The 24783-nt window shown below is 49.1% G+C and overlaps 1 protein-coding gene across 1 annotated transcript; it reads right to left on the minus strand.

Moving 5' to 3' along the window:
* Nucleotides 1-993: 993 nt before the first annotated feature.
* On the minus strand, nt 994-10978 carry Lrrc15 (leucine rich repeat containing 15). Its single transcript, XM_051191277.1, has 2 exons — nt 10959-10978; nt 994-2800 (listed from the first exon to the last, which is right to left on the minus strand). The coding sequence occupies exon 2, from the start codon at nt 2795-2797 to the stop codon at nt 1037-1039; it is 1761 nt and encodes a 586-aa protein (XP_051047234.1). The 5' UTR covers nt 2798-2800; nt 10959-10978; the 3' UTR covers nt 994-1036.
* Nucleotides 10979-24783: the final 13805 nt, after the last annotated feature.

Genomic DNA, 24783 nt, shown 5'->3' on the forward strand with positions numbered 1-24783 from the left:
AAAGACTACAGTGGCGGTGTAGGGGAGGTTGTAAGGGCTCCCTCCCAAGCCCACAGAGAACTAAAAAGTCCTCGGTGTCCCCAGAAGTCCTTCAGAACAAGTGGGATGGAGACACTGTGGTATCATTTCTTGGTATTATGCTAATCACACAGGTATCTATCCAGATTGTGAGACTTCACGAGGCTGTAGACATTCACACTCCCACTTTTCTGTATGTATGGGATCCTTAAACACAAAATCAGAAAGGGAAAGTGTAAGGTGAGTACAAGGACCCTAGGCAGCAGGTTTTGCCCTTTCTGTGTTTTGAGAATTTTTAGCGACTGCATGATTTTATACCATAAAGAGCTAAGATCTTCAGAGGAAAGCTTGCAGCTTTAAACATTCTTCTCTGGTGACAACTCTGCCTGGGGAAGAGACAGCATAGGTGTCTTTCTGTCTTGCAGAGCACCATCCAAGCCAGTTCAGTGAGCTAAGAGTTCCCAACTTTCTCACGGAGAGAACCTAAGTCTGCCTTTAGCAGCAGAAAAACAAAGGCAAACACCTCACTTGAGGGGACAGAGTCAAGCCATGGCACAAAAAGAAAAGCAAGAAAAAAAAAAGAAAAGAAAAGAAATCAACTTATATAATACTCTGAGGCACGGGCTGTCCCGGCAGAGAACTATTTCATAATGTGAGCAGACCTTGTCATCATTAAGTCTACAGAGACTGTGAGGGGCTGGGTGCAAGGGAGCTTGTTCTTGGAAGTAGTGAGGATTTGGCAAAGGATTCCTCTGAAGGTTGCCTAGGCATTGACCTAGAACCTTCTGGAGTTGCTTGTCTGTCTGTTTGTTTAATGACCAATTAGATTTCTCTGGGAGCAGAAGGTCCTGAAATGCCTGCTTCTCTATAGAAGACTTGGGGGCTCAGGACAAGATGGGGGTATTTTCCTCTTGGGCCATCAGAGCTTGGCTGTGTAGAACCAGGTTTGGAAGCTGAATGATTGCATGCTCTAGTCCTCTGGTTTCATCCTTCCCCAGCCCTGCTTGAGCCTGCTTCCCTAACACTCATTGGGAGCCTTCATCTGCATCAGGACTGCCTGGCTCCTCTTTTTGCAGCAGCAGCAGCAGATACAAGCAGCTAGGGAACAGGCCAAAGCAATGATGCCGATCACAATGGCAGCAATGGCCAGCCCAGTCTGGGCATCAGTCATGCCCCACGTATTGCGGTCATCAGTGGCTTCAATGGTGGTCAGGTCGGTGTAGTCTTCTAGGGCAGTGGTGATCTCTGTGGTAGAGGAAATGGATGTGGTGTCAGGATAGCTGGGTGACCCAGCTAGATCAGGGTCTGCATAACGTGGCACTTCCGGGTAGCTAGATACTTCAGGAGCCTGGACACTGGGCACAGGGAGATTGATATTGATGATGACAAGAGACTGGCCTCGGACGTTGGCTGGGCTGGAACACACTGGAAGAGTGTCTGTCCCCAACCTGGCTCTGTTGAGAATGAGCCAGTTATGGAGTGGGAGGATACCTGAGTCACACCTCCAGGGGTTGTCATAGAGACGGAGCTCACACAGGTTCACCAAGTGATCAAAGATGCCCAAGGGCAAGTTCTCTAGGTTGTTGTTCTGTAGCTGGATGGTGGTGAGGCCGTTGACATTGGCGAAGATGCTGCCAGGGAGCTGTCGGATGCGGTTATTTTGGAGGGAGATGTTCTGCAGGTTGGCCAGCGCTCGGAAGACATTTCCATCCAGGTCCTGTAGAGCATTGGTGTGAAGGGACAGCTCTCGCAGGTTTGTCAAGCCATTGAAGGCTCCCGGGGAGATGGAGTTGAGCTGGTTGTGACTGAGAATCAGAACCTGCAACTGGGGCAGGTTGATGAAGGTGTTGTCAGGGATGGAGGTGATGTGGTTGTTGTACAGCCAAAGCTCCCTCAGGTTGGGCATAGGCCCGAAGATCCCCGGGGAGAGCTCCTTCAGGGAATTGCCGAAGAGTGTGAGCTTGTTGAGCTGAGGCAGCTGCATGAAAATGCCAGGGGGCAGCTGTGAGATGTGGTTGTTGGACAGATACAGTCTCTGGAGGTTGCGGTTATTGTGGAACAGGCCAGGGGACAGTGTGCCAATCTGGTTCTCCTGGAGGGCCAGCTCCTGGAGGTTGCCCAGGGCATCAAAAGTGCCCATGGGGATGTCTGAAAGCCTGTTTTCATATAGCCGGAGCACTTGGAGGTTGCCGAGATGCTGGAAGACCCTAGGTGACAGGTGGGTGAAGCCGTTCTTACCCAGATTGAGCTTGGTGAGTCCCACCAGGTGATCAAAGGCACCTTCAGGGATGTATTCCAGATTGTTGCCATGCAACTGGAGTTCCCTAAGATTACTAAACTGGGAGAACTGGGCTGGCTGGATCTGAGCCAGTTGGTTATTGGACAGCAGAAGGGATTCCAGGTTGTCTAGGCCCTGAAAGAGGCCAGGGGGCAGCATCTGGATTTTGTTGTTGGCAAGGCTGAGATAGCGCAGTGAGCCCAGGTTGCGGAAGGCACCAGGCATGATGTTCGACAGTTCGTTCTTCTCCATCCTCAGGGCGATGAGTGCTGAGATGTTGATGAATGGGGCCTCCGTGATCTCAGTGATGTGTGTGTTGAGTATCTGCAGGCTCATAGCATTCCAAGGCAGAGGGGTGGGCACTGCCACAATTCGTGCCCCTGTGCACTCTACCTGGGAGGCCCGGGAACAGGTACACTCACTAGGGCAACCATAGTAGGCCAAGCCTGCAGCCCAGGCCTGGCAGCCCACCAGCAAAAGGAGATAGTGTTTCAGTGGCATGGCCTGTGTGGGGAAAGAGAAGCTGTGTAAGTTACAGTCACCTCACAACAGCCCTCAGTTCCAATAGTGGCTTCCAGCCCCACCATCACACACCGATCCCAAAGCTCTCTCTGCTTCGGCCAGAGAGTCCCTGGCCTTCCTACGTCGTTGGGCCCCTTGCCTGAGCAATGGCCTCACCTGCAAGCTCCTCATGCTCACTTGAGTCCTCCCATGCTTCCGTGTCAAGTTCAGGTCCAGCCATCACTAAGAGGATTTCTAGGGACTCAGTCACCTCTTGTACCAGTAATAACCCCACAGTCCTCCTGTGCTGCCATGTCACAGCCAGTTAAGCTTAGGTGGCATTTATTTGTTCCCTTCCCCAGTTAACAAGATTTTTAAGGGTGTCACCTTACAATCCTACGGGTTGCTAAGATAGAAACTGTATCTTTGAATATATATTCCATTTTTAATTAAGTCTGAGAATTTCATGCATACATACATTGCATTTCGATCATACTCACCCCCACTCCTCCTCCAAATTCCTCCTGGACCCACTCCCACCTCTCTACCCACCTCATCCCAATTCATGTCCTCCCTTTTTTTTTTTTTAATAACCCACTGACTCCAATCTGTGCGGCCCATATATGCATGGGTGTGGGGCTGTCCTATGGAACACAGTCTACCTACCAGGGGCCACACCCTTAGATAGAACTGACGGTCCATGGCTCCCTTAGCAGCCATCAAGTTTCAATAGCTCCTCAGCTAGAGGTGAGGGCTCATAAGTTCCCTCCCTGATCCCATGCTGGAATGTGGACCGGCTTGACTGTGTGCAGGTCTTAGGCAGACAGCCACAGCTGTGGCGACTCTCCTACCTGTGGCTCACACAGTCTCCCTGCCCCCTTTTCAGTGAGGTTCCCAGAAGAACTGTTCACATAACCTCTGTAGCTCTCAGCACATGAACAGGCTGGCAGAACATGGCCTTGTCGGAAGACCCAGAAAGGAAAGGAAATTAAGTCAGTGTATCAATAGGGTCTGAGCCTGGGATGTTGGGGCCACAGAGATGAGTAGTGAGGGCCAGCAGAGCAAGGAATCACTAACCTCAAGTAGCTCTCTCTGCCCTCTCTCCTGCCCCTCCCTACTAGACCATTGCCACCAACGCCACCCTGGCCCTTTCTCAGCCTGTCCATATGTGCTTCATTTAGATTTAATCCAAGCCATCTTCTTCTGATGATAAGAAGCCACTGTCTGCACCACATGTTGCCTGTCTGGAAGAGGTGGCTGGGCCTCAGCTGATGTCTAGGGTGTGGCTTCTGGTGTGAGCCCTGGTTCCCACAGAAAAACACTGGGTGGCCTGGAGTAAGTCCATGAAAACACAGGCACACTTAAAGCTAAGGGGTATAAGTGGGCCCAGATGTCTCCCCAGGCACAGGAACTGAATACACTGAGGCCTTGGGGTTCAAAGTCACCTATGACAATGCTAAATACAGAGCCATGGGCACAGTTCCCTGTGTGGATATTTAAGGTCCTGCTAGGCTTGAATGAGAGTTCTCAGGTCTCGAACTTCAGCTTCCTTATCTGCTAAGTTACTCTTGGGGCTGTTGTGTGGGTTAAATGGGAGAAGAGCCTTAAAGGGTGCCCTTGTTCCCAGCTGCCCATAGCATATATTCACAGTCCCCAAAGGCAGGGAGCCCTCAGAGTGTCTCTAGCCTGGCATTCTTTGTTAAGGGACTAAGAATTGAGTGTGTAGACATGAGTGGCCATGATCTCTGCCCACAGTAGAAAGGAGCCTATAACTCCTGAGACCTAAGGAGTTGCCACCTCTCATGGTTTTATGGGGTGACAGGAAGCAGGGAAATTGAGGCTCCAGTCTCCAGGATCCCAGGTGAGGACTTTGAGTGGCTTGCAGTGCCTCTCCCAAGGGGCAAAGCTGATGAGTAAAGGCAGGGTTCAGTGAGTGGTCGAGCCACACACTGGCTTGGGGGGTACTTGGCAGTTTCTCTTGGTGCCCTGAGATGATGGGGCCCTAAGGCTAGCTCCCCACCCTGGCCTGGGCTTCCTACACCCTTCCTCCATTCCCTCCTGCCAAAAAGCAGCTAAGAAACACCCTGCTTATCTCCCACCAACACAGACCTCAGCTTTTCATTTACTCACAGCCCTTTCTAGCTATGCCCTGCTTCACTTTCATGAAGGACTTGCCAAAGTATGTATAACTATTGGGGAAGGGAAAGGGAACAGCATGGCTACTTGAGAGCAGTGGCAAAAGGCTAGGAGGCAGGTAAAGCTGCGGACCACATTTAAACAGCCAGTCCGGAAAGAGAGGGGGAAAACTGCTCAAACAGGAGCCACACAGAGCGTGGCAAAGTGGCTCATGTGTGTAAAGCTACCACTCAGGAAGCTGAGGCAAGAAGATCTCTGTAAGTCTGAGGCACAGAGAGTTCTGTCAACCCAGTGCTGGGTGAGTGGAGACAGGTGGATCCTGGGAGTTCACCAGCTGCACAGCCGACTTACAGAAAGGAGCTCCAGGTTCAGTGGAAGACTTTATCTCAAAAATTAATGTGGAGTGCAATTGAGGAAGGCAGTAAAGTTGACCTCTGGCCTCCATGCACAAGTGCACCCCTCCCCCTTGCAACAAACACACAAAGAGAGCACAGGAAAAATGCCACCATCTCCAAAACCTAAGGCTTCATATTGGCAGTAACAAGGAAACGATGCTGCTACAAAAGCTGACCTGATCTTAGACGGTCTCAAGAGAAGTATGGAGTGGCAGGAAGGAGGTGATGGTCTTACTCTACACACCCCAGACCAGGACCCTTCTTATTATGCCACGCTCAGTTCCACTCTGACTTCAGAGTCAATGACAAACTGGTTTCTTAAAGAACTCCTAGGGCAGTGGTTCTCAACCTTCCCAAAGCTCGACCCTTTAATACAGTTCCTCGTGGTGACTCCCAATCATAAGATTATTTTTGTTGGTACTTCATAACTGTAATTTTGCTACTGTTATGAATTGCCATGTTAATATCTGATATTTAGGATGTGATTCCCCACAAAGGGGTTGAAGCCCACAGGTTGAGAACAAATGGGCTGTGACCTAGAGGCCTAGAGGAAGGTGATAGGACATAGGAACTCGACCATCTGAGCATCCATTGAAGGAGCTGCAGATAAATAGCTGGATGTAGATAGAATCCGCCAGACTTTCTAGGGTGTGAAAAACTACCATGGGATAACAGGTGCAATGCAACTCCAGAGACCAATACAGGGTCACAGCACAGCAGAGTTCAGTTCCCACTTGGTGTGCACAGGCTCACAGAGGCGGCAAGCTTTGTGTTACAAGCATAGCTGAGAACTTTTAGATTGAGATGGAGAGAAAACTCCTACCCTGAGCAAGCAGTCAGTGGAGAAGACAGCAGCTGTCCAGGCCATGGCTAAGATTTCAGGTTCAATGGTTGAGTTCCAGAGAGTAGAAATGAGAACCACCCATCTCCCAGGAGGCTGGACAGTCAGGGCTTGTGTCTGTCTATGCTTCTGGTAGATGTGTGTGAGACTCACCCCTGGCTGAAGCTCAGTGGCTCCTGGCACTGTCTGAACTACTCATTTTTCATAAATATTACTTTGCCCAGCTCCAAGGGTGATGTCATAGCCCAAGTAATGGAGAGTGATTATGTGCCCATCACCTGGAAGCTCTGCATGCTGGAGGAAGCAATCTCCCAGAGGACCATCTCCCCAGCTAGGCAGGGGTACCAGGAGGACCATCTCCTCAGCTAGGCGGAGGCATCAGGGACCATCTCCCCAGCTAGGCGGAGGCATCAGGAGGACCATCTCCCCAGCTAGGCAGGTATTAGGAAGACCATCTCTCCAGTTAGGTGGAGGTATCAGGTAAGCCCTGTGAAGAGTCTGAGACCCCGGTGGGGAGGTGGGAAGGGGACCCTTTGTAGCCTGGGAAGAAAACCAAAGGGATAATTCCCTGTGGGAACAGGCAGTGTTGTCTAAAATAGGCTACTCAGCACAACAAATATTGCAAGAATTCCCAATGTCCTTTTATAAATCCTCCCTGTCTGCCAAGCCCACCCAGTGCTGCATGAAGCTGTTTCCAGTTTTTCAATGGTTCAGACAGCTGGTGCCCTCCCTCCCCCACCTGCCTGCTCCTGACCACCAGCAGAGAGCACCACAAAGGTGCCTGAGTCCTGCAAAGAGGGAGCATTCAAAGCCAGCCTGGAGCTAGACCTTGAACTCTTGGAGGTGCTGCAGGCAATGGCCCTTGGCCTCAAGGAGCCAGCCTATGTTGGCCTAATAGCCCACGCTGCCCAGTGCTGCTTGGCAGCCGTGACAATGGCAGTTAAAGGCCCTCAAAGCTGCCCTAATTACAGCTTCATCCTCCAGGCATGGAGCGCGTCCTCAATCATTTCGGCCAGCCCATGGGGAGGGGATACATGGCGTTAGTCAGATCCATATAGCCAGAAGACTGGGCAGATAGACAGAAGAAGGACAGACGGCTCACCTGGACATGGATGCGGCCCCTCCCCAGGAGTGGAAATGATTGAACAGGGTGCTGGCTGTGGGTCTCTCTGCAGAAACACCCTGTGACTCACGAGTGAGCGAACACATAATTAGCCTTGAAGCCCTGGGCTTTGTTGGTTGGGAGCTGGACTTTCTTGGATTAGTACCATCGTTCATGTTCACTAAACACAGTGTTCCCTGGAAAGAGACTCCTCATTTTAATGCCACAAAGTGAGCCTTTTGAAGAGGGCCAGGGAGACCCCTATTCTACAGCGGTCTTGACAGTAACAACCCAAGTTCAGGTAAATACTCCAGGCTTCAGTTTCCCCTTCTGTAAAAGCTTCACAAGCCGCTATAGCTCTAGTGTTGCTTCTGCCAAAGGCAAAAAGGAAGCTGGAATGAAGACTTCCCTTCCTCCCATCCCCTCTTCGCCTGGCTAGGCCCCACTCTCACACCAAGGGTTGAAAAGCCTTACCCTCTCAAGCCTGCTTGTTTCAAGTTTCCCCCGGCAGGACCACCCCACAAGTTAATCGCCGTGTCTTCACACAGCCCAAGACCCGAGAGGGCCCCCTTCCACCCTTCCCAGTGCACCTAATGCAGCTGAGGCCCACAAAGAGGATCTCCCTTCATTCCCGTGGCACTCCCCGAAGATGGCCTCCTAATCAAGGCCTCCTTTGGAGTGACATGGACCCTGGGCCATGCAGGAGTGAAGCCCTGCATTCCCCATCCCCATCCTCACCCAGTGCCCTTGTCCTCAGTCTGGCTGCTCTTTGGCACACAGTCTAAGAGCTGTGAAGTCAGAGAAGCTGGATCTGAGTGGAGTTCACTCCTGGGGTCTCTCCTCTCTCTCTCTCTCTCTCTCTCTCTCTCTCTCTCTCTCTCTCTCACTCACTCTCACACACACACACACACACACAGTGACCTAAGAGTCTTGTTGACTAGACCTGATTTCCTGCCATCACTACTGTGACTGTGAAGTGACTTAATGTGTGCAAGACACTGGGAATGATTCTGGGAACAAAGTGGGTTCCCATTAAAAGTTGAGCAAAATTAGATCTCTGGAAGCTCCACCCACAGTGTTCCTAGCCTCTAGACTAGGCTGAGGCCTAGACTTACACACACAGGCACCCCCACTCCAGTGCACACAGACCACACTCGGAAGCACTACAATGTGGTCTAGACTACCTGGGAGCCCATGCCTATGTCATTTAGCCGTCAAGAACACAGAAAGAACGGGGATAGGAGAGACTGAAGGCTGTTTCACCATCTAGGCACGCCAGGTTTGCCTCCCCAATCTGGAATCTGAAGCTTGTATTAGTTAAGCCTAGAAGCTGCTTCCAGATATAGTTTGTGGGATCCAGGATACCACTGGCTGTTTTGTAGACGAGAAACTGACAGGTCCATAGAGAGGAAACTCAAGGTCACACAGGCAACTGAAGGCTCAACATAGAGCCTGATGAGACCTCATCATGAGGCTTCTTTAGGGCCTTTTCTGTGTAGGCTCCTACCTCCACCAGTGTGGGGGAGGGGAAGAGATGCCTCGCCCGTCCCCCTAACCTAATTGGCCCATATACAATCACTTGCCACTGTCCAGTATTATTAGTCAAATCCATGTCCTCTTGCAACTCATTCTGCAAGTGACTTTCTGCTCGAAGGCTAACCCTGATGATGTGTTGTCAAGGGCTAACGGAGTAACCTGGAAGAGGAAAAAAAGGTTCGGGGTAGGGGCGGGCACCAGAAGGATTGAGCCTGGCAATTTCAGCACGCACACCCCATGATTTAGGAATACTCTAGCCAGACAGAAAGCACCCTGGAATCCACATCAAGACTGCCACAATCTCATCCTCCTGGGCCCTTCAAAGTCAAAGTCAAAATGTTGTTCATTGCCTTGTTCTGTTTTTTTTTTTTTTTTTTTTTTTTTGGGGGGGGGGTTTGTTTTGTTTTTAAAGGAAGAATAAGAAAAGGCAATTCCTCCCCAGGCCCTCTGTGGGACCCCCACCCCCCTGTGCCCCAAGGCTGGGCCAGGCCTAGCCTGGCTTCCTGCAGAGGCCAGAGCAGGTCTGTAATTTGCCAGGCAAGAGCTGTAAGAGCACAAACTGGCCAGCACAATGGCAGGAGCAGGGAAGTGACGGCTTTTTATAAGAAGAAGCCACAGAGTTCAAAGACTCTCCTCCTCAGTGTAGTACCTTAGATCTGAAGCAGAGGGAAATGGTGTGGTCTCTGAACATTCCAGAAGCTGCTTCTGCCTGTCCTGTGTCCCACAGCCAAGGCAGGCACTGGAACAAGCAGCTTCAGCAGTTCTACTGTAGTTGGGAGTTGGGAGAGCAAATTGTCATCTGTAATGACAGCTTTCGTGTGTTTGCTGGCAGGACAAAGTCTGGGCAACCTCTTTCCCAGCTCTCACTTCTGCACATCTGGATGTAATTCCGCTCATGCTTCACCTGCCTCCATCTACTGAGCTGATCTGGGTAGTGGTCCCCAGCCTTGGGAAGAAGCTTCCTACACTTGCCATGGGGTCTTCTCAGAACGCTTCCTGGCCACATGCCTTCCCTGCCACTGTCGCTGCTGAGGTCGCTGCTGAGGACGCTGCTGACTCATGACCACAGGAAACTTTGACTGTCTGGCCCTGAATTTACTCCAGATGTTCAGGCAATGCAGAAAGAAAGAAGACCCAGTTAGTGGATTTCCAAGTTACAGAGCTTGAGCACACACACATCTGAGAGCTGCCTGCTATAGGAAATGCCAGCTAGATACCCTGGGAGAGATGCTGTCGGGTGGCAGGCACCTTGGGTGCATAATGTCATCACAGGAGTCACAGTTTGCCCTGCGTAGTGTGTTCAGCCCTAAAGGTAGAATGGCTCAGATTGGAAGGTCCAGAAGGCTCTGCTTTTCCACAGCTGATTCCTGTGCATGTGGGCAGAGGCTCAAGTAAGGATGGGATTAAAATCCACCCAGTTAGCTGTGGCTATAACTAAGCTGTAGAGTGCTTGCTCAGCATGTTTGGGGTCCTGAGCTTGATCCTTAGCACCAAAATACTTATATACATACATACATACACACACACTCACATACATGCATATACACACACGCACACACACACACATACACACATACATACATGGCACCCAATTCTCATCACAAATCAACCTCCAGCCACTCTTTCCCAAACTCCTGTGATACTTTTAAGTGACTAGAATGGGATCATCTAAGCCACACACAGAGCTAGAACCTGGACATCTAAAGCCATAGCTGGATCCCAAATTGGCACCCCTAAACAGGGACTGCACATCTATTGGAGTCAGGCAGGTAACACTGTCAATCTATGACAGTTAGAGGGCTGATTTCTCCCAGCCAGAAACCCCAGGAGGCAAAATTTACCATCCTGATCAGATCCATGCACAAGGACCCCTATAAGCGGCCACGTCAGTAGGTGCAAAAGAAATTACATAGGTGCCAACAGCTGGAACCTAAGAGAATCTCCTATCTTTGTGGAGCTGGTATCTTGGAAGATGTAAACCCCATGCTTCAGCCAACTTTCAACTAACTCCACGCAGATCAAAAGCTCTCCCCACTACACCCCAAGCTGACTCCCCAGCCCATGAAAACAAGGGAAGCATCAAGATTCACAGCTGGACCCTGGGACCCGGGCAGTGGATGCAGGCTCGCCCAGCTCCTGCGCACCCTGTACCTGTCCAGGTCCTCAGAGCATCCCAGACACGTGCCAGCCCTGCCCCTTCTGGAGTCTCTGGAGATCCTATGGTCAGCCAGGAGGTGGGGCGCGGCCGAGAGAGAAGGGCAGGCACTCACTTACCAGCAGCTCCACGTGGCTGCCGGGTCAACAGAAGGGAGCCGTGAGGAGAGGAGGAGGACCTGGCGGGCTCAAGGCTGCAGCATGAGTGCGGTCCTTCTGGGTCCTCCCTGTCATTTAAACATCCCCTCGTGAGTCACCGCAGGGGGCAGTGTCGGCCTACGGGGGGCGGGGCAGCCCGACTCTGGGCACATCATCAAGCAAATGCGTTCAAGCTCAAGGGGTGTTCTTCGACTGCATTTGAAAATAAGTTTCTTCTCTCCCTTCCCCGCCCCGCCCTTCTCCATCTTGGGATTCCGGTTCTGTCTACTGTGGTGCTCGAAAGGGGGTTTGGTGCCACTTCAATGAGACTCTGAGTGACTGAGACCCTGAACTTGCCTTAGACACCAGCCCAGGGGTGGCCAAAGTCGTTTCCTGTGGCCTTTGAGTCCACTCTCCTCTTCCTCCTCCCCACTCCTCTTCCCTTGTCCCTAATTCTAAACTTTTTATATAGAAATAGCTCCTATTTTACAGACACTATGCAAGAACAATATAAGGAATACTCAGATACTCCACCCAGTTCAGCCATCTCTAACATTTATTTTAAGTTCCAAGGAAGAATATAATTTCTTCTAAAAGCAGCATTTCATGTCACTCTCGGGCCATCTTCTGCTCCTAGACTGCTGCCCCAGAGGTGCTGTGACAGCCATGGAGGTGGTTGGTGACTGAGAACGAAGCCTCTCACATCTTTCTCCTCGGAACCTTATCCTGAGCATGCTCTGCTGCCCCTCCGCCCCAGCCCCAGTAGGGAACCAAGACACTATTTCTATTCAAATTGTCCCAGAGAAAGAGATTCTGGGAAGAAGACAGAGGAGTCACAATAGGGGAGAGGATGGCCAGACTTCAGCTTCTTTTCCATGACTAGCCCTTAAACAAAGCACTAAGACTCAAGGTGTCTTGGTTCAGTTTTCCTTCTCCACCAAGCGGCGAGAGTGAGGCTTGCACCCAGCACCTGGTGGAACACCAGGAGCCTTAATTAATGTTTGCAGGGTGCTTTGAGACTGGCCATGAAAGGACAACATAAAAGTGCAGTGTTATTACTGAAGCAGTCATTTGGGTGGTCAAGCCTTACAGTCTGAATCATGCCCCACCATGGCACCATGAATCACAGCCAGAAACAAAAGTACCTTGGCTATTAAACTAGGAGCTGAGAGTACTGCCACCACACCCCAGCCCCGGCTCTCCAACCTCAGCCTCCTTTCCCACTCACTGGGAGGCAGTCCACAGGAGAGCACCTTTCCCCTCTCCCCCAACCTTGGAACCTCCACATCTGGAACCCAGGGGCATCAACTTCCTGCCCACAGATCTTCAAAAATAAGAATGTTCTGTTTGTCCTGTTTCCTTCCTCCAGCTCTCACACACAGTCACTGTGCTAGCTCTGGGCTGGGAGCTGTAGTCAACAACGGGTCCCTGTAAGGCTGGCATGGCTGTAAGATGGGAGTCCCAAAGGACCTGCGGTGCATTTCCATATTGCTTCCTCTACACTTTGTTTTTCAACCAAACCACGGTGACATTCAGGGCCAGGTGATGTTTCCTGTGGAGCTGCCCAGAGCTTTGCAACTCTGGCCTCTACCCTCTAAGAGCCAGAGAACACTTTGTGGGGGGGGGGATCCAAAATTGTCCAGCATTGCCAAATATCACCCCATGGGGCTAGGGGAGAGGAGGTGGGGGCGCGGGGGTCTCTACTGCAAATGATGTAATTATGTCCAACACAAGACCCAGGCCAATGCTGACTCCCCAGAGGTAACACTTTAAGGGGCAGAGTGAGGATCCAAATTTGTGGCTTCACCATGTGTCTAAGTACTCAGATAGGCATGACCTGGACAGGCAAAAACAGCACTTTTTAGACAGTCTTTATGGAGGGAGAACTGTGAGCAGATGGGGGTGGGGATGAGGGACAGCGCAGTCCTTGGGGTAAGGCTGGAAGCATTTGCAGACGCAGTGCTGAAACACAGCCGAGCAGATGAGGGAAACCATCAAGGCAGAGTAAGGAAGGCACTTGGCCGAATGTCACTTTCGTCTGAAGCCCAGATGTGTGATGGAGTTGAGGAAGTCTGGGATGCCTCCTGGAAGAGTGTGTGATCTTGCAGGCAGCAGGGAGCCTCCAGAAGCTTTGGAAGGGGCAAGAATTATGAGCAGAGCTGTCTGCAGGATGCTGCTGTGGGGAGAGGGTGCCGAGTTTCTGGCCCTCATGATAACACGTGACTGATGCACACTAACCAGGCCATGCAGGAGGACCACCCGGGATGCCCTTACACTTGTGCTTCCTCGAGTATGAGAAAGCATCACACTGCTCAGTCAGCCCCCACAAGAGAGACACATTATTTCTGAAAGGAAAAGCCTGACTCACCACCCTAAGGCCCTGTAGCCTCGGGGCGCTCTTTCTATCTGTCCCGTGGGGAGAACCAGAAGGGCCAGGTTGGCTGAAGAGCCCTAGAGAAGTCTGACCCCCTCATTCAGACCCGAGTGGATCTATTTTGGTTAGGAAGGATACAGGAGCTTGTGAGATGCTTCAGTGGTTAAAAGTACCTGCCGCACAAGCCTCACAGCCTGAGATGGAGCCACTGAAGCCACGTTTAAAAAGCCTCACACACACCTACCCTCTCAACCCTCCTTCTTCAAGACAGGGCTAGGAGACAGCAGAGTCACCTGGGAGTTCTCAGGTGAGCTAGCCTAGAGCTGCCATACAAAAAGAGGCCCTTCCTCAGCAAGGCAGGAGGAGAGAACTGACTCCCAAAAGTTGTCCTCTGACTTTTATATGCATGCCATGTTATCCACGGTATGCTAGCATCCAGGATCACACACACAAATGCCATACAGATATGCTCTCTCTCTCTCTCTCTATTTCTCTCTCTCTCTCTCTCTCTCTCTCTCTCTCACACACACACACACACTGAAATAAAACAGATAAATAACTAAATGGGGAAAGAAGGCTGGGGCAGTTGGGGCCCTGCGACCCAGCTTCTATCTACTGTGGAGGGAAGCCCTCAAAGCACCCTACCACATGGTGTTATCATCCCATGAATCCCCCAGTAGAGTGGAAAAGGAAAGAAGACAGAAAGCACCCAAGGGTGGCAAGGCCGTAGGCAACAGAACAACCTTCTTTGTTCTACCAAAAGCAAGATGTATAAAGCCATTTGCAAGGGCAGTCTTGCTCCCATAGAATGACAGTGAATGTACCACTGTGTTCAAGACTGTTCAGAACAGAGGTCTGACGTCTGCCTTCCTTAACACAGAAGACTGGGGAGGAAAAAGTAGGACTTGGACCTGTGCATAGGGATCAGAAGAATTAAAATATGTTCAGGAAACCCCACACTGTGGATAAGGATAACTTGAGGCCCTAACTGCCAGAGGAGGACCCCTCCCAGGGAAACAGTGTGATAACCACTCTCACCGCTAACCCTGCAAGGCATTTGTCTGGAGCATGTTTCAGCTTTTCTATAACATGACTATATTCTATTTTCTATAACATGACTATATATTCCTAGACAACATGACTACAGGCAGGCAACAGTCACTTATCTATACATTACCATCATGTTGTACAGCAACATTGTTCCTCAGATACACCTCAACCTATGGGAAACAATTGTCAGTCGTGGTCCCTCAGACGCCAGAGGACAGAACTAAACCCTAGAGTCCCCTTTGAACAGTCTTCAGCGACATTCCACCTCTCTCCCTCTAGGTTCCCTCATCCCCACCACCCACCATGTTCTCTCCATCTCTGAGGCAGCAAAGGCCATGGAACCCTGAGGCCCCATGGATGGCTTATGGCTCTTAGCTGCATGGTCCTGGATATTCTGGGCAGTCTAGTTTGATCCCCAAAGCAGTGAATTTCAAAGAGATTCATAGATGCAAGCTAGTCATGTTTTGTTTGTTTGAGATAGGGCTTCTCTGTGTAGCCCTGGCTGTCCTGGAACTTACTATGCAGATCAGACTGGCCTTGAACTCAGAGATCTGCTTCCTACAAACTTGGATTAAAGATGTACATTACCATGTCCAGCCAGTTCATGCTTTGTTGAAATAAGTTTGATTCTTGTATTGCATCTACTAGGTAATAAGGCCAACTATTATACACTGTAAAAATGAAGTTATATTTCTATCCTGACATCTATTAAGCAGAAACCTGCCTTCCAGGAGTCCCCACTCATGGGCTGTATTCCATTTAGGGAGCATTATATCATTCCAGCTCTCACCCGGAGGCCACTTTCGTGCATCGGACCCATGAGCAGGCTCACCCAATCAAAGCCCTCATTCTCTTCTGTACCATTGGAGACACCACCTCATCTCACCATTCTACACATTAGCATTCATTCAACAGCTGTGCCTTAGACTAGGTGTTAGACTAGGATTGAATTCATTCTAAGAGAACTCAAACACCTCAACCATCAAGTTCAAGAATAAGACACAGAACCACTGAGCTTTCCAGGATTGTGGGACAAGGCTTTCCCGCAGAACTACAGTTGAACTGCTCTTGGTGGAGTGAGGAGGCATTTGGGCATTCTGGGAAAGAGCAAGGGCATTTGTAAAGGCACAGAGTGGTAAGCAGTCAACGTATCCTGCATCTGAGAAACAGAATTAGCAGTCCTCAGGGCAGGGTCATGTTAAAAGCAGAACTGCCATCCAGGAGGAGGGTAACGCCAGTATAGGAAGAGTCCTGCCAACTATGGTGCATTCTACAAGACACAGCAGCATTCAGCAGGGGGTGTGCCATCGTGTCAGTGTGCCATGATGTTCCACGGGACATCTGGCAGTGTCTAAATATATTTTTGTTCTCATCTATGGGCATCTGGAGGATGGGGAAGAGACAGTACTAAATGGCTTGCAATGTATAGGACAGCCCCCAGTCAGAGAACTGTGTGGTCTGGGAAGTCGTTGATGCCAAGAAGAAGAAGAAAGGCTGATGTGGAAGAAGTTTGGGTGACAGTGTTGAGTGTGAGTTACTAATGGGGAAACAGGCAGATGATGAAGGCCTGGAGCATTGATAGGTGGGTTGCATAGCTAATCGGTGAAGTCCAGGATGGAATGTGTATAGCAGCGAGTGGACTGCTGAAGCAGGGTTGCTGGGGTACCATCACCAGGGAAGCCAGTATCAAAGAGCTGAATCACAGTGGTGTTTCCATCTAAACGTATAATGGTGGCTTTACTGCATTGGAGATGTCATCAGTGGATCCTCAAGCCATGGTTGCCACTTTATGATCCTAAACAGCTATTCCTGAACAACCTGCCTTTATGCTCATATTCCTACCAAAGGAAAGGCAAGAAAAGAGATACTTAGGGTTTGATCCCTCTCTCACCCCCCCCCTCTGTTTTTCAAGACAGGGTTTCTCTGTGTAACAGTCCTCAATGTCCTGGAACTCACTTTGTAGACCAGGCTGGCCTTGAACTCACTGAGATCTGCCTGCCTCTGCCTTCCAAGTGCTGGGATTAGAGGTGTGTGCCACCACCACCAAGTTCGATCCCTCTCTTTAAGGAAATTATCTAGAAGAAGCCACACACTTCACATCTCACTCACACCCCAGTGGGCAGAGCTTAGTCCTGTGCTTGCTCCCATCTGCAAAGGGAATGTCATCTTGAGCATGTGCATGGGGTCTGATGATGATGTCGAGCATCTTTATCAATCACTCTTCACCCAGTTATTTATTTTAAACTGTATCCATTTATTTGTCCGGGCACATGCAAGGAGGTCAGAGGACATCTTTCCAGAATCAGTTCTCTCTTTCTACCATGTGGTTTCCAGGATCCAACTGAGGTTGTCAGGCTTGGCAGCAAGCACCCTTACCTGCCCTTGACCTCAATTTTTTAAAAGAAAAAGTCTTTGTTTGAACCAGAGATCACTGATTGGATAGACTAGCTGGTCAGCAAGCCCCAAGTATGTTCCCAACATGCTGCCTGTCCAGTAACCACAGGGAATTCAGCACATGCTGCTAACCCTATTGCTGCACAGGTGCTGGGCACCCAAACTCAGGCCTTAGCTTAGGCCTCAATGGAGTGCCCTGATGGCCACATCCAAGGCCCTACTGTGAGACATCGTCATGGGTAGAGTCCATCATCTGAATGAGAGTTCACTCAGTTCTGGATTCCTATGGGTCTGGAAGACATGTGCAAATATCAGGGACCATATGCCGTCACAATGCCATAGAGGGTGTTTTCACAACACACGAGGGTCTTTAAGGACAGAGAAGTCAACATGCTCATAGATCAGGCGAGAATGTCTAGTGGAGAGGGAGGGACCTAGGAATGGAAGATGAAGTGAGTAATTGTGAATGCTAACCCAGTGCTCAGTGTGGTTTCAACAGCCAGGAACAGGGCCCCTGTTGCAGGAGGGCTCATGTTTCCAATGGCTTCAAATCTCAGCTCTGCAAGTTCTCCCCTTTCCTCTCTGAGCCGTCTTCTCCCAAAGCATGAAGTCAATGAGCTTCGATAGCAATCTGCCTCTCCTGATTAACTCAGGGCTAGAAGACAAATAAGATGTGAGGTCCATAGTGCAAGATGCCAGATCTTGCAGATGAACAGGTGAGAGTGCCCTGAACCTCCTCAGCTTTCCCCGCCCCTGAGGATGATGCTCTCAGCAACCAAGAGCGTGGGTAGCCTGTGAGCAAGCGCCTTTATCATCCCTTGCTTGTACCAAAGGGATGGATTTGCACTACATGAAGTACACCTGCACATCTCTCAACAGCCAGGATGCTGTGATAAATGCATCGTCAGGGGATTTCATCATGTATAAACATCAGGGGCCACTTGCACAAACTTAGAAGGCTACATCACGGGAGATACAATCTGGAATATATGTGGTTCCACATGTATGATAGAAACATCCTGTGTCACACGTGACTGTGTCGGGCACCATGCTCATGTTGGAAGAATGATGCCAGAAATACTGAAAATATATAAAATAATAATGGGACAAACAAGCAGACAGTCACCTTCTTAAAATTTCCAACGACAACTCCCAGACTCATCCCCATCCATACCCAGTTATTAGTGGTGTTTCTCCAGAGATGAGTTTCCTAAGAGTGCTCTGGTCCCCAGCATGTGCTCCTCATGATGGTGACTGCAGAGTCATGGGTGTTCCATGTTTGCTCAGAGCTGTGGGTGGATGGGAGAGTGTCTCACAGTGAGAAAGCAATCCCCAAACAAACAGGCAAAGGATCCGAACAGACAGCTCTCCAGGGTGTACACAGGTGGCCAATGAAGGTACAAAAGAATGCCTAATGTCACTGCATTACAGAGATGCAAACTAAAGCATAAGGACACACACACACACACACACACACACACACACACACACCACACACGGGGGAGGGGGGGTGACATATGTGTTGGAACAGTGGAACAGTATGGAGAAGTTGGTTGGCCTGGATGGTTGATAATGGCAGGAACATGAAGTGACACAGCCACCATGGGGAGCACATGGCACTTCTAAAATGTTACATAGGAAAGGACCATATCATGTAGCCATTCCTCCTCTGGGCACACACCCCGGTGGCAGAATTTATTCACCCATGGTCACAGCAGCATTAACCTTAACAGCCAGAAGTGGAAGTGATCCAAGCCCAACAGCAAATGAGTTACTGAACAAACCATAGAATGTGGTGCATATAAAAATGTGTATGAATATGTTCCAGCTTTAAGAAGAAAAAGGAATATGAGAATTTTGCTGAGTGAAAGAAACCAATCTAAAAAAAAAAAAAAATGTGCACTTTCACTTTTAGGACGATACATACAGTAGCTAAATTCACAGAGACAGCACATAACAAAGCAATGGCCACTGGATTGGGCTGGGGAATAGGGACTAATAACAGGGTGAGTTTCAGTTTGGGGGGCTGAAAATTTTCTGGAGATGGGTGACAGTGACAGCTGCACAAAATTATGGTGTACTCAGTGCCACAAACTGTACATTTAAAAATGGTTGAGGCAAGCTGGGTGTGGTGACTCACACCTATTATCTCAGCACTAGGGATACCGAGGCAGAAGGATTGCTACTTCGAAGCTAGGCTAGGCTACATAATGAGATCTTGCTTCATACAAAACAAAAAAAGGGGCAGGCAAGATGGCTCAGCAGGTATAAGGTGCTTGTTGTGCAAGGGTTGAGACCGAACCTGAGTTCTCCATAACCCATGGAAAGGTGAAAAAAAAAAAATTAAACACACAGAATTGTCCTGGGCTGCCAGCTCCACCCTCAGTAACATTAACTAAAGTAAAATTTAAAAAAAATTAAAAGAAAATAGTTAATCTGATAAGTTTTATATGTATTTTATCGTGGTAAAATTGAGGAAAATAATAAATTGCGTGTTATATGTACTTTAATACAAAAAGTAACCCCCAGGTAAAATTACCTTCTAGAGAGTTGAGGTCTATCACTGCCACAGTAAGATGATATTACACAAAATCAAAACGAGTCCTTTTTCAAATGATTAAGCAAAAACCAAGACCACAGAAAACTATTCTAAGCTTTTGGCACCTGCTTTGGCAGGGACATGGCAAATTATAGAAAGCCACCCGTCTGCCCTGGCCAGCTCTGGGTTCCCCTCACCCAGCAGGTATGGTCCAAGCTTTTGAGGAAGGCTGAATTGTCTCAGGTGACAGGACTATGGCTCATATTCCTGTCCCTATAATTTTGTCTGTCATATTTTTTCACATTTTTTCCTGATGCCTCCTGATGGTTTTTATAGTGAAGAAAACATTCCTTGGATTCTCCATTTTAAAGACCCTATCCTCCAAGCGTCTTTGCAGTGTTTCTCAAATGGGTCTGGGAGTGACCAGTGATGCCGTCTTCCCTGGGTGAGTCATGCTGGTAGCCTGGATGGGCTGGACTCGTGGTCCAGAGCAAAAGGCCTGGAAAATCTTTGCAAGGGGTCTCCACAGAGACAAGCTGGAATGATCCTCCGTCCCTACCCCAGGAGACTAACACCTCTAAACAAGAAATATAGACCACTCCAAACTCAAAACATTCTTAGTCCCCTATAAACCAGGTTTCTGGCTTCAATGGGGGCAAGAGGAGAGGTCCAGCCAGGATACTAAGACAAGAAGAAAGGGGGGGATCAGAAAGCTGCAGGAGGCTTAAGGGAAATTGGGTGTCTGTGAGCTCTGGAGGCATAGCTCTGTGAGCTATGGTGGGGGCATCATAGACAGGTGCAAAGCCTGATCCAGAGAAGGCTGCGGTGGGAGGGGGTGAACTGGAACAGCTAACAAGAACCTGAGGTTCTTACACACCTGGCATGTGATGATGGCTGGTCCAGCCCTCAGTCCGTCAATGCTGTGACCTTTTAATACAGTTCCTCACGTTGTGGTGACCCCCAACCACAAAGTTATTTTGTTGCTACTTCATAACTGTAATTTTGCTACTGTCATGAATTGCAAATATCTGATCTTTGATATGAGACCCCTGTGAAAGGGTCACTTGACCCCCAAAGGGGTCACAACCCACAGGTGGAGAGCTACTGCTCTGGAGGCTGCTTTTCTGTCACAGGAGCCTGAAGATTTGCCCAAGCCTGATTGGACAAGCTTGCCAAATGCCTCTGAAATGCTTGTTTTCAAAGATCCTGGCATTTCATTCCCTGAAAGTCCAGGGAAGTGGTGAACAGTTAACAAATGGGAGTCAGGAGGGAATGGGGCTGCTGCAACAAACGAGAAGGAGGAAAAAGTTCTCCTTGGCCTAAAGCAATTTATTCAAGTTACATTTAATTGCACATTTTAATATGAGACTTTCAAATTTTATGCCACAATAAAACAGAGCAGCCTTTGAAATGATTGAACTAACAACGTTGAAGTCCTTACGGCTAGAGCAGCTTCCAGCGCGTCACCACACCTAATTAAAGGTCAGGGATGGGCGCTGTTAGGTGATGTTTCCCTTAATCTCTGCATGAATGAACAGGTCTATTCTGGATGCCCTACATGACAGGCTGCAAGACTTGGGGCCACGTGTACCCAGCCTAGGGATCCCCACTGTACCACCCACTCCTTTTATTGTTAAGGTTTTTGTTTTGTTTGGTTTAGTTTGGATTTTTGTTTTTGTTTTTTGCTTTTATGTGTATGGGTGTTTTACGTGCATATATATCTGTGTGACACATGTGTACATTGCCCAAAGAGGCTAAGGAGGGTGTAAGATCCCCTGGAATTGGAGTTATAGACAGTTGAAGGCACCATGTGGCTCCTGGGAATTGTGCTCAGGTCCCTTAAAAGAAAAGCTAGTGCTCTTAATTGCTGAGCCCCCCCACACCCCTAACTACTCTTAGTGAGAGACCCGAATAGAATAGGAAAATGCCATTAGCTAGAAACAAAAAGCAGACTGGTGAACATGTTCATGAAAGACATGGACGGCTGTGAATATGAGCAGGAACCCAGTGAGTCACTTCCTTTAGAGGGTCACCTGTTGGTTTCCCATCCACACAGCAGGGAATACAGTAGGCGGCACTTGAGGCAACCATATAGGACAGCCTATTAGACTATTGTGGGGGGGACTATATCTTTATTTTTTTATGAAACCTCATTTCATCTGTAAAGAAGGGAGAAAAGGGAGGAGGTGAAGAGAGGAAGAGAAACCTGCTCAGATTCATATTCGTATCCACCAGCCCTTGCTTGATAGGTGATAACTCAGATCTTATTTCCTTGATAGTCTCTCACTGAACCTAAAGCTAAGCCAGCAGCTGGCAAAGTCCCAGTGATCTGACCCTTTTGTGTCTAGCCACTATGATGAGGGGGTTATGGGTATGTGTGTACACTCCTGGATTTTCAATGTGGGTGCTGAACATCCGAACTTAGAATATTATGCTTGCCATTTCCCAGAACCCTCTTGACTCTGCAGGCTGGAACCACACACGACTTGCCCAGTCTGGATAATTGTTCTGTGTTTTGCTTCTTGTTATTAGTTTGTTGTTGTTGTTGTTTTGTTTTGATTCCCTTGAGATAGGGTCTCACATTGTAGTTCAGGAAGGCATGGAATTGGCTGTGTATCTCATGCTGGCCTCAAACCCTTGGCAATCCCATTGCCTCAGCCTTTCCTGTGGTAGGATTACAGGCAAGAGCTACAAATAGCTGTTGAGTAGATATGAAATGACAGTAGTAAACCTGGATTCTATTTCAGAGCCACACTTGACTTCTGGTAGCTATAGACTTGGCAACAGCATTGGCTGTTTCCTTCCTGAGCCATGAAGGGGACGAAAAGGACATAGCCCTTCTTCCTGCAGCAGAGGGCTCTGAAGGCAGGGAAGCTGCTTACTGCTCCAGAGGGTATAGGTTTACAGCATGATGGGTAAAAGATACAGCTGGGGTCAGCAGGCTAAGCATGACTCCTGGTCTCTACCCTGCTCTGACCCTACTCTATCCCTTCTATATCACAGGATAATTCCTCACATGGTGCACAGAGCTGTGGTCCTCAATCCAAGCTCTTCAGGATCAAGTCAGAGACTTCATAATCCACTCAATCCCTTTATTCATTTATCCTTCTAATGCCCCACTCCAGGAAAGAGTTAAGCAGCTCGCTAAGACACAACAAGATTGCCCAAATTAAAGCTAGGAAATCAAAGGGGAAGGGCTCACAGGGAACTAGGGATAAGACCAAAGTACACACTCAACGTTCATTCCGTGATCCTTTACTGAGCTGTACACAGATAGGATTAACGTGCTTTTCTGCACACATGTTAAGCAATTAAAAGGCATTTTGCCAAGCCTGTTGGCACAAACCTATAATCCCAGCTACTAGGGAAGCCAGGACAGGAAGCTTGAATATTCAAGGTCAGCCTGGGCAGTTTAATGAGACTAGTCTCTTAAATAATAGCTCAATGGCAGAGCAGTCACCTAGCATGTCCCAAGCCCTGTGGTCCCAGTACCATTAATGACAAAACAAACACATTTACATTTTAAAGGTAGACTTGGCATCTTCTCCCCACCCATGACACAGGCAAGAGGCAGCAGACGCCACAGCCACAGAGACAAACACTACAGGGCTTGGATAGAGGAGACAATGACATGACTGCCTCTGTCTAGTCATCAGCATGTGACAACAGCTCTCCATGACCCACCAGGCAATGTCTCCAGTAGATTTGGGATATGTGGCCGATTGCTACTCAGTAACTTAGGATCCCATGAACATGCCTTAGGACAGGCAGAGCTCGAGAGGAGAGACCAAATGGCAGCCAGAAGTGGAGGGCTTCAGCATTCAGTAACTCAGAGAAGAGGTTGGGTGTGTGAGGGAAGCTGAGATGCGATGGCCAAAGAGCCAGGAAGAGGAGAAAACCTTGCACGGTAGACCAGATATCTCCCTAAGCCTCCTAGAAAGCTATCAGAGAAGGAACCAGGTCTACTAATGTGCCAATCACAATGGTGAGGCACCAAAGGAGAGTGTAAGTGACCTGAATCAAAGACCCTGAGTTGGAAAGTCCCTACACTCCAGACTCCCATGCCCACGTGTATCTGGGATATCTCAGTCCCATTATTTGAAGCCTGGAGATAGTCAGTGTGACCTGATGGAGGATCAAGTGACTATGCCAGCCTGGTAGATGACACCTGTGAGGGGCCCCATCTTCTGGAAACAGCAGCTCAAGAAACCTGTTATTGGATCAGCTGGTTTGGTACGATTGTCTGAGGATGTGGACTGACCCTGGGGCTTGAAGCACCCAAGCCATGACAGTCTCTGCAGATTGCCCTTCAACTCAAGCAGGTGGCTCAACAAGGTCACAGTCAGTGTCTCAGTTGGCCAGTGCTGGGGTGGCAGGTTACACCCAGACCCACCCAGGTCAGCCCAGGGTAGAGGTAATTAGTCACAGACTGAGGAACAGGGATCTTAGAGGCCATTTTCCAGTCCCACTCCTGTCTCCCTCCATCCAAGGTTCTTTCGCCACAGCCTAGGGTTGCTTGGCTTGAGGAGGAAGCTCCTGCTGGTAGGCTGGGCCACTGGAACCTTGGACAGCACTAGAGTTCTTCCTCTGACTCAGAAACACTTCACTGTTTCTGGGTCTTCACTGGACCCCATTCCTTTGAAATGACATAGGACAGGACACCTGGTATCTGTTTGCTAATGGGTTCAACGCTAAATAAATCCACACTCCCCACCCTGACTGTGCCTGTCTGCATGTAACAGAACATTCAGTCGGAAGTTGGAAGACAGCATTACACATCACGCTTCCCCTAGGGACCTGAGACCTCCTTTTCCCTTCCTACCATCTCCTGCCTTGATGCCTTGGTCCAAGACAGGAGAGAAACTCTAACCCCAAAAGACAAAGCCATGGGCATCTGAGGCCCAAGTCACACAAAGGTGTGTGGCAGAGGCTTCTAAAATAAAAGCTAAGTGAAGAAGAGATACTTTTCCAGAAGGCCATAGGGTCATGGGCCAATAGACACCTGCTCCAAAGAGCACAACGGGTGTGAAAGATGGCCAGTCCCAACTGCCAGCTCACACATGCAACATTCACAGCTCAGGAGCGTGCTCACCCTGAGTATCCACTGTTCGTTAAACCCCAGGCAGCCCCATGAGAAGAAAGCTAAGCACATGAAGTTTTTGCTTGAGGAACTCCCGTTAAGGAAACTGACCCATACAGAGCCACAGTAATGCAGACTCAATGCCACATATCAAAGAGGAAAATGAGACAGTCCTTTCTTATTGCCGCTTTCTTGAGTTACTACAACCCTGGAACAAGTCTTGCTGGGCTTAGAGGAAGGTGCTAGG

The sequence above is a fragment of the Phodopus roborovskii genome, unplaced genomic scaffold (assembly GCF_943737965.1).
Source record: "Phodopus roborovskii unplaced genomic scaffold, PHOROB, whole genome shotgun sequence".
NCBI lineage: Eukaryota > Metazoa > Chordata > Mammalia > Rodentia > Cricetidae > Phodopus > Phodopus roborovskii.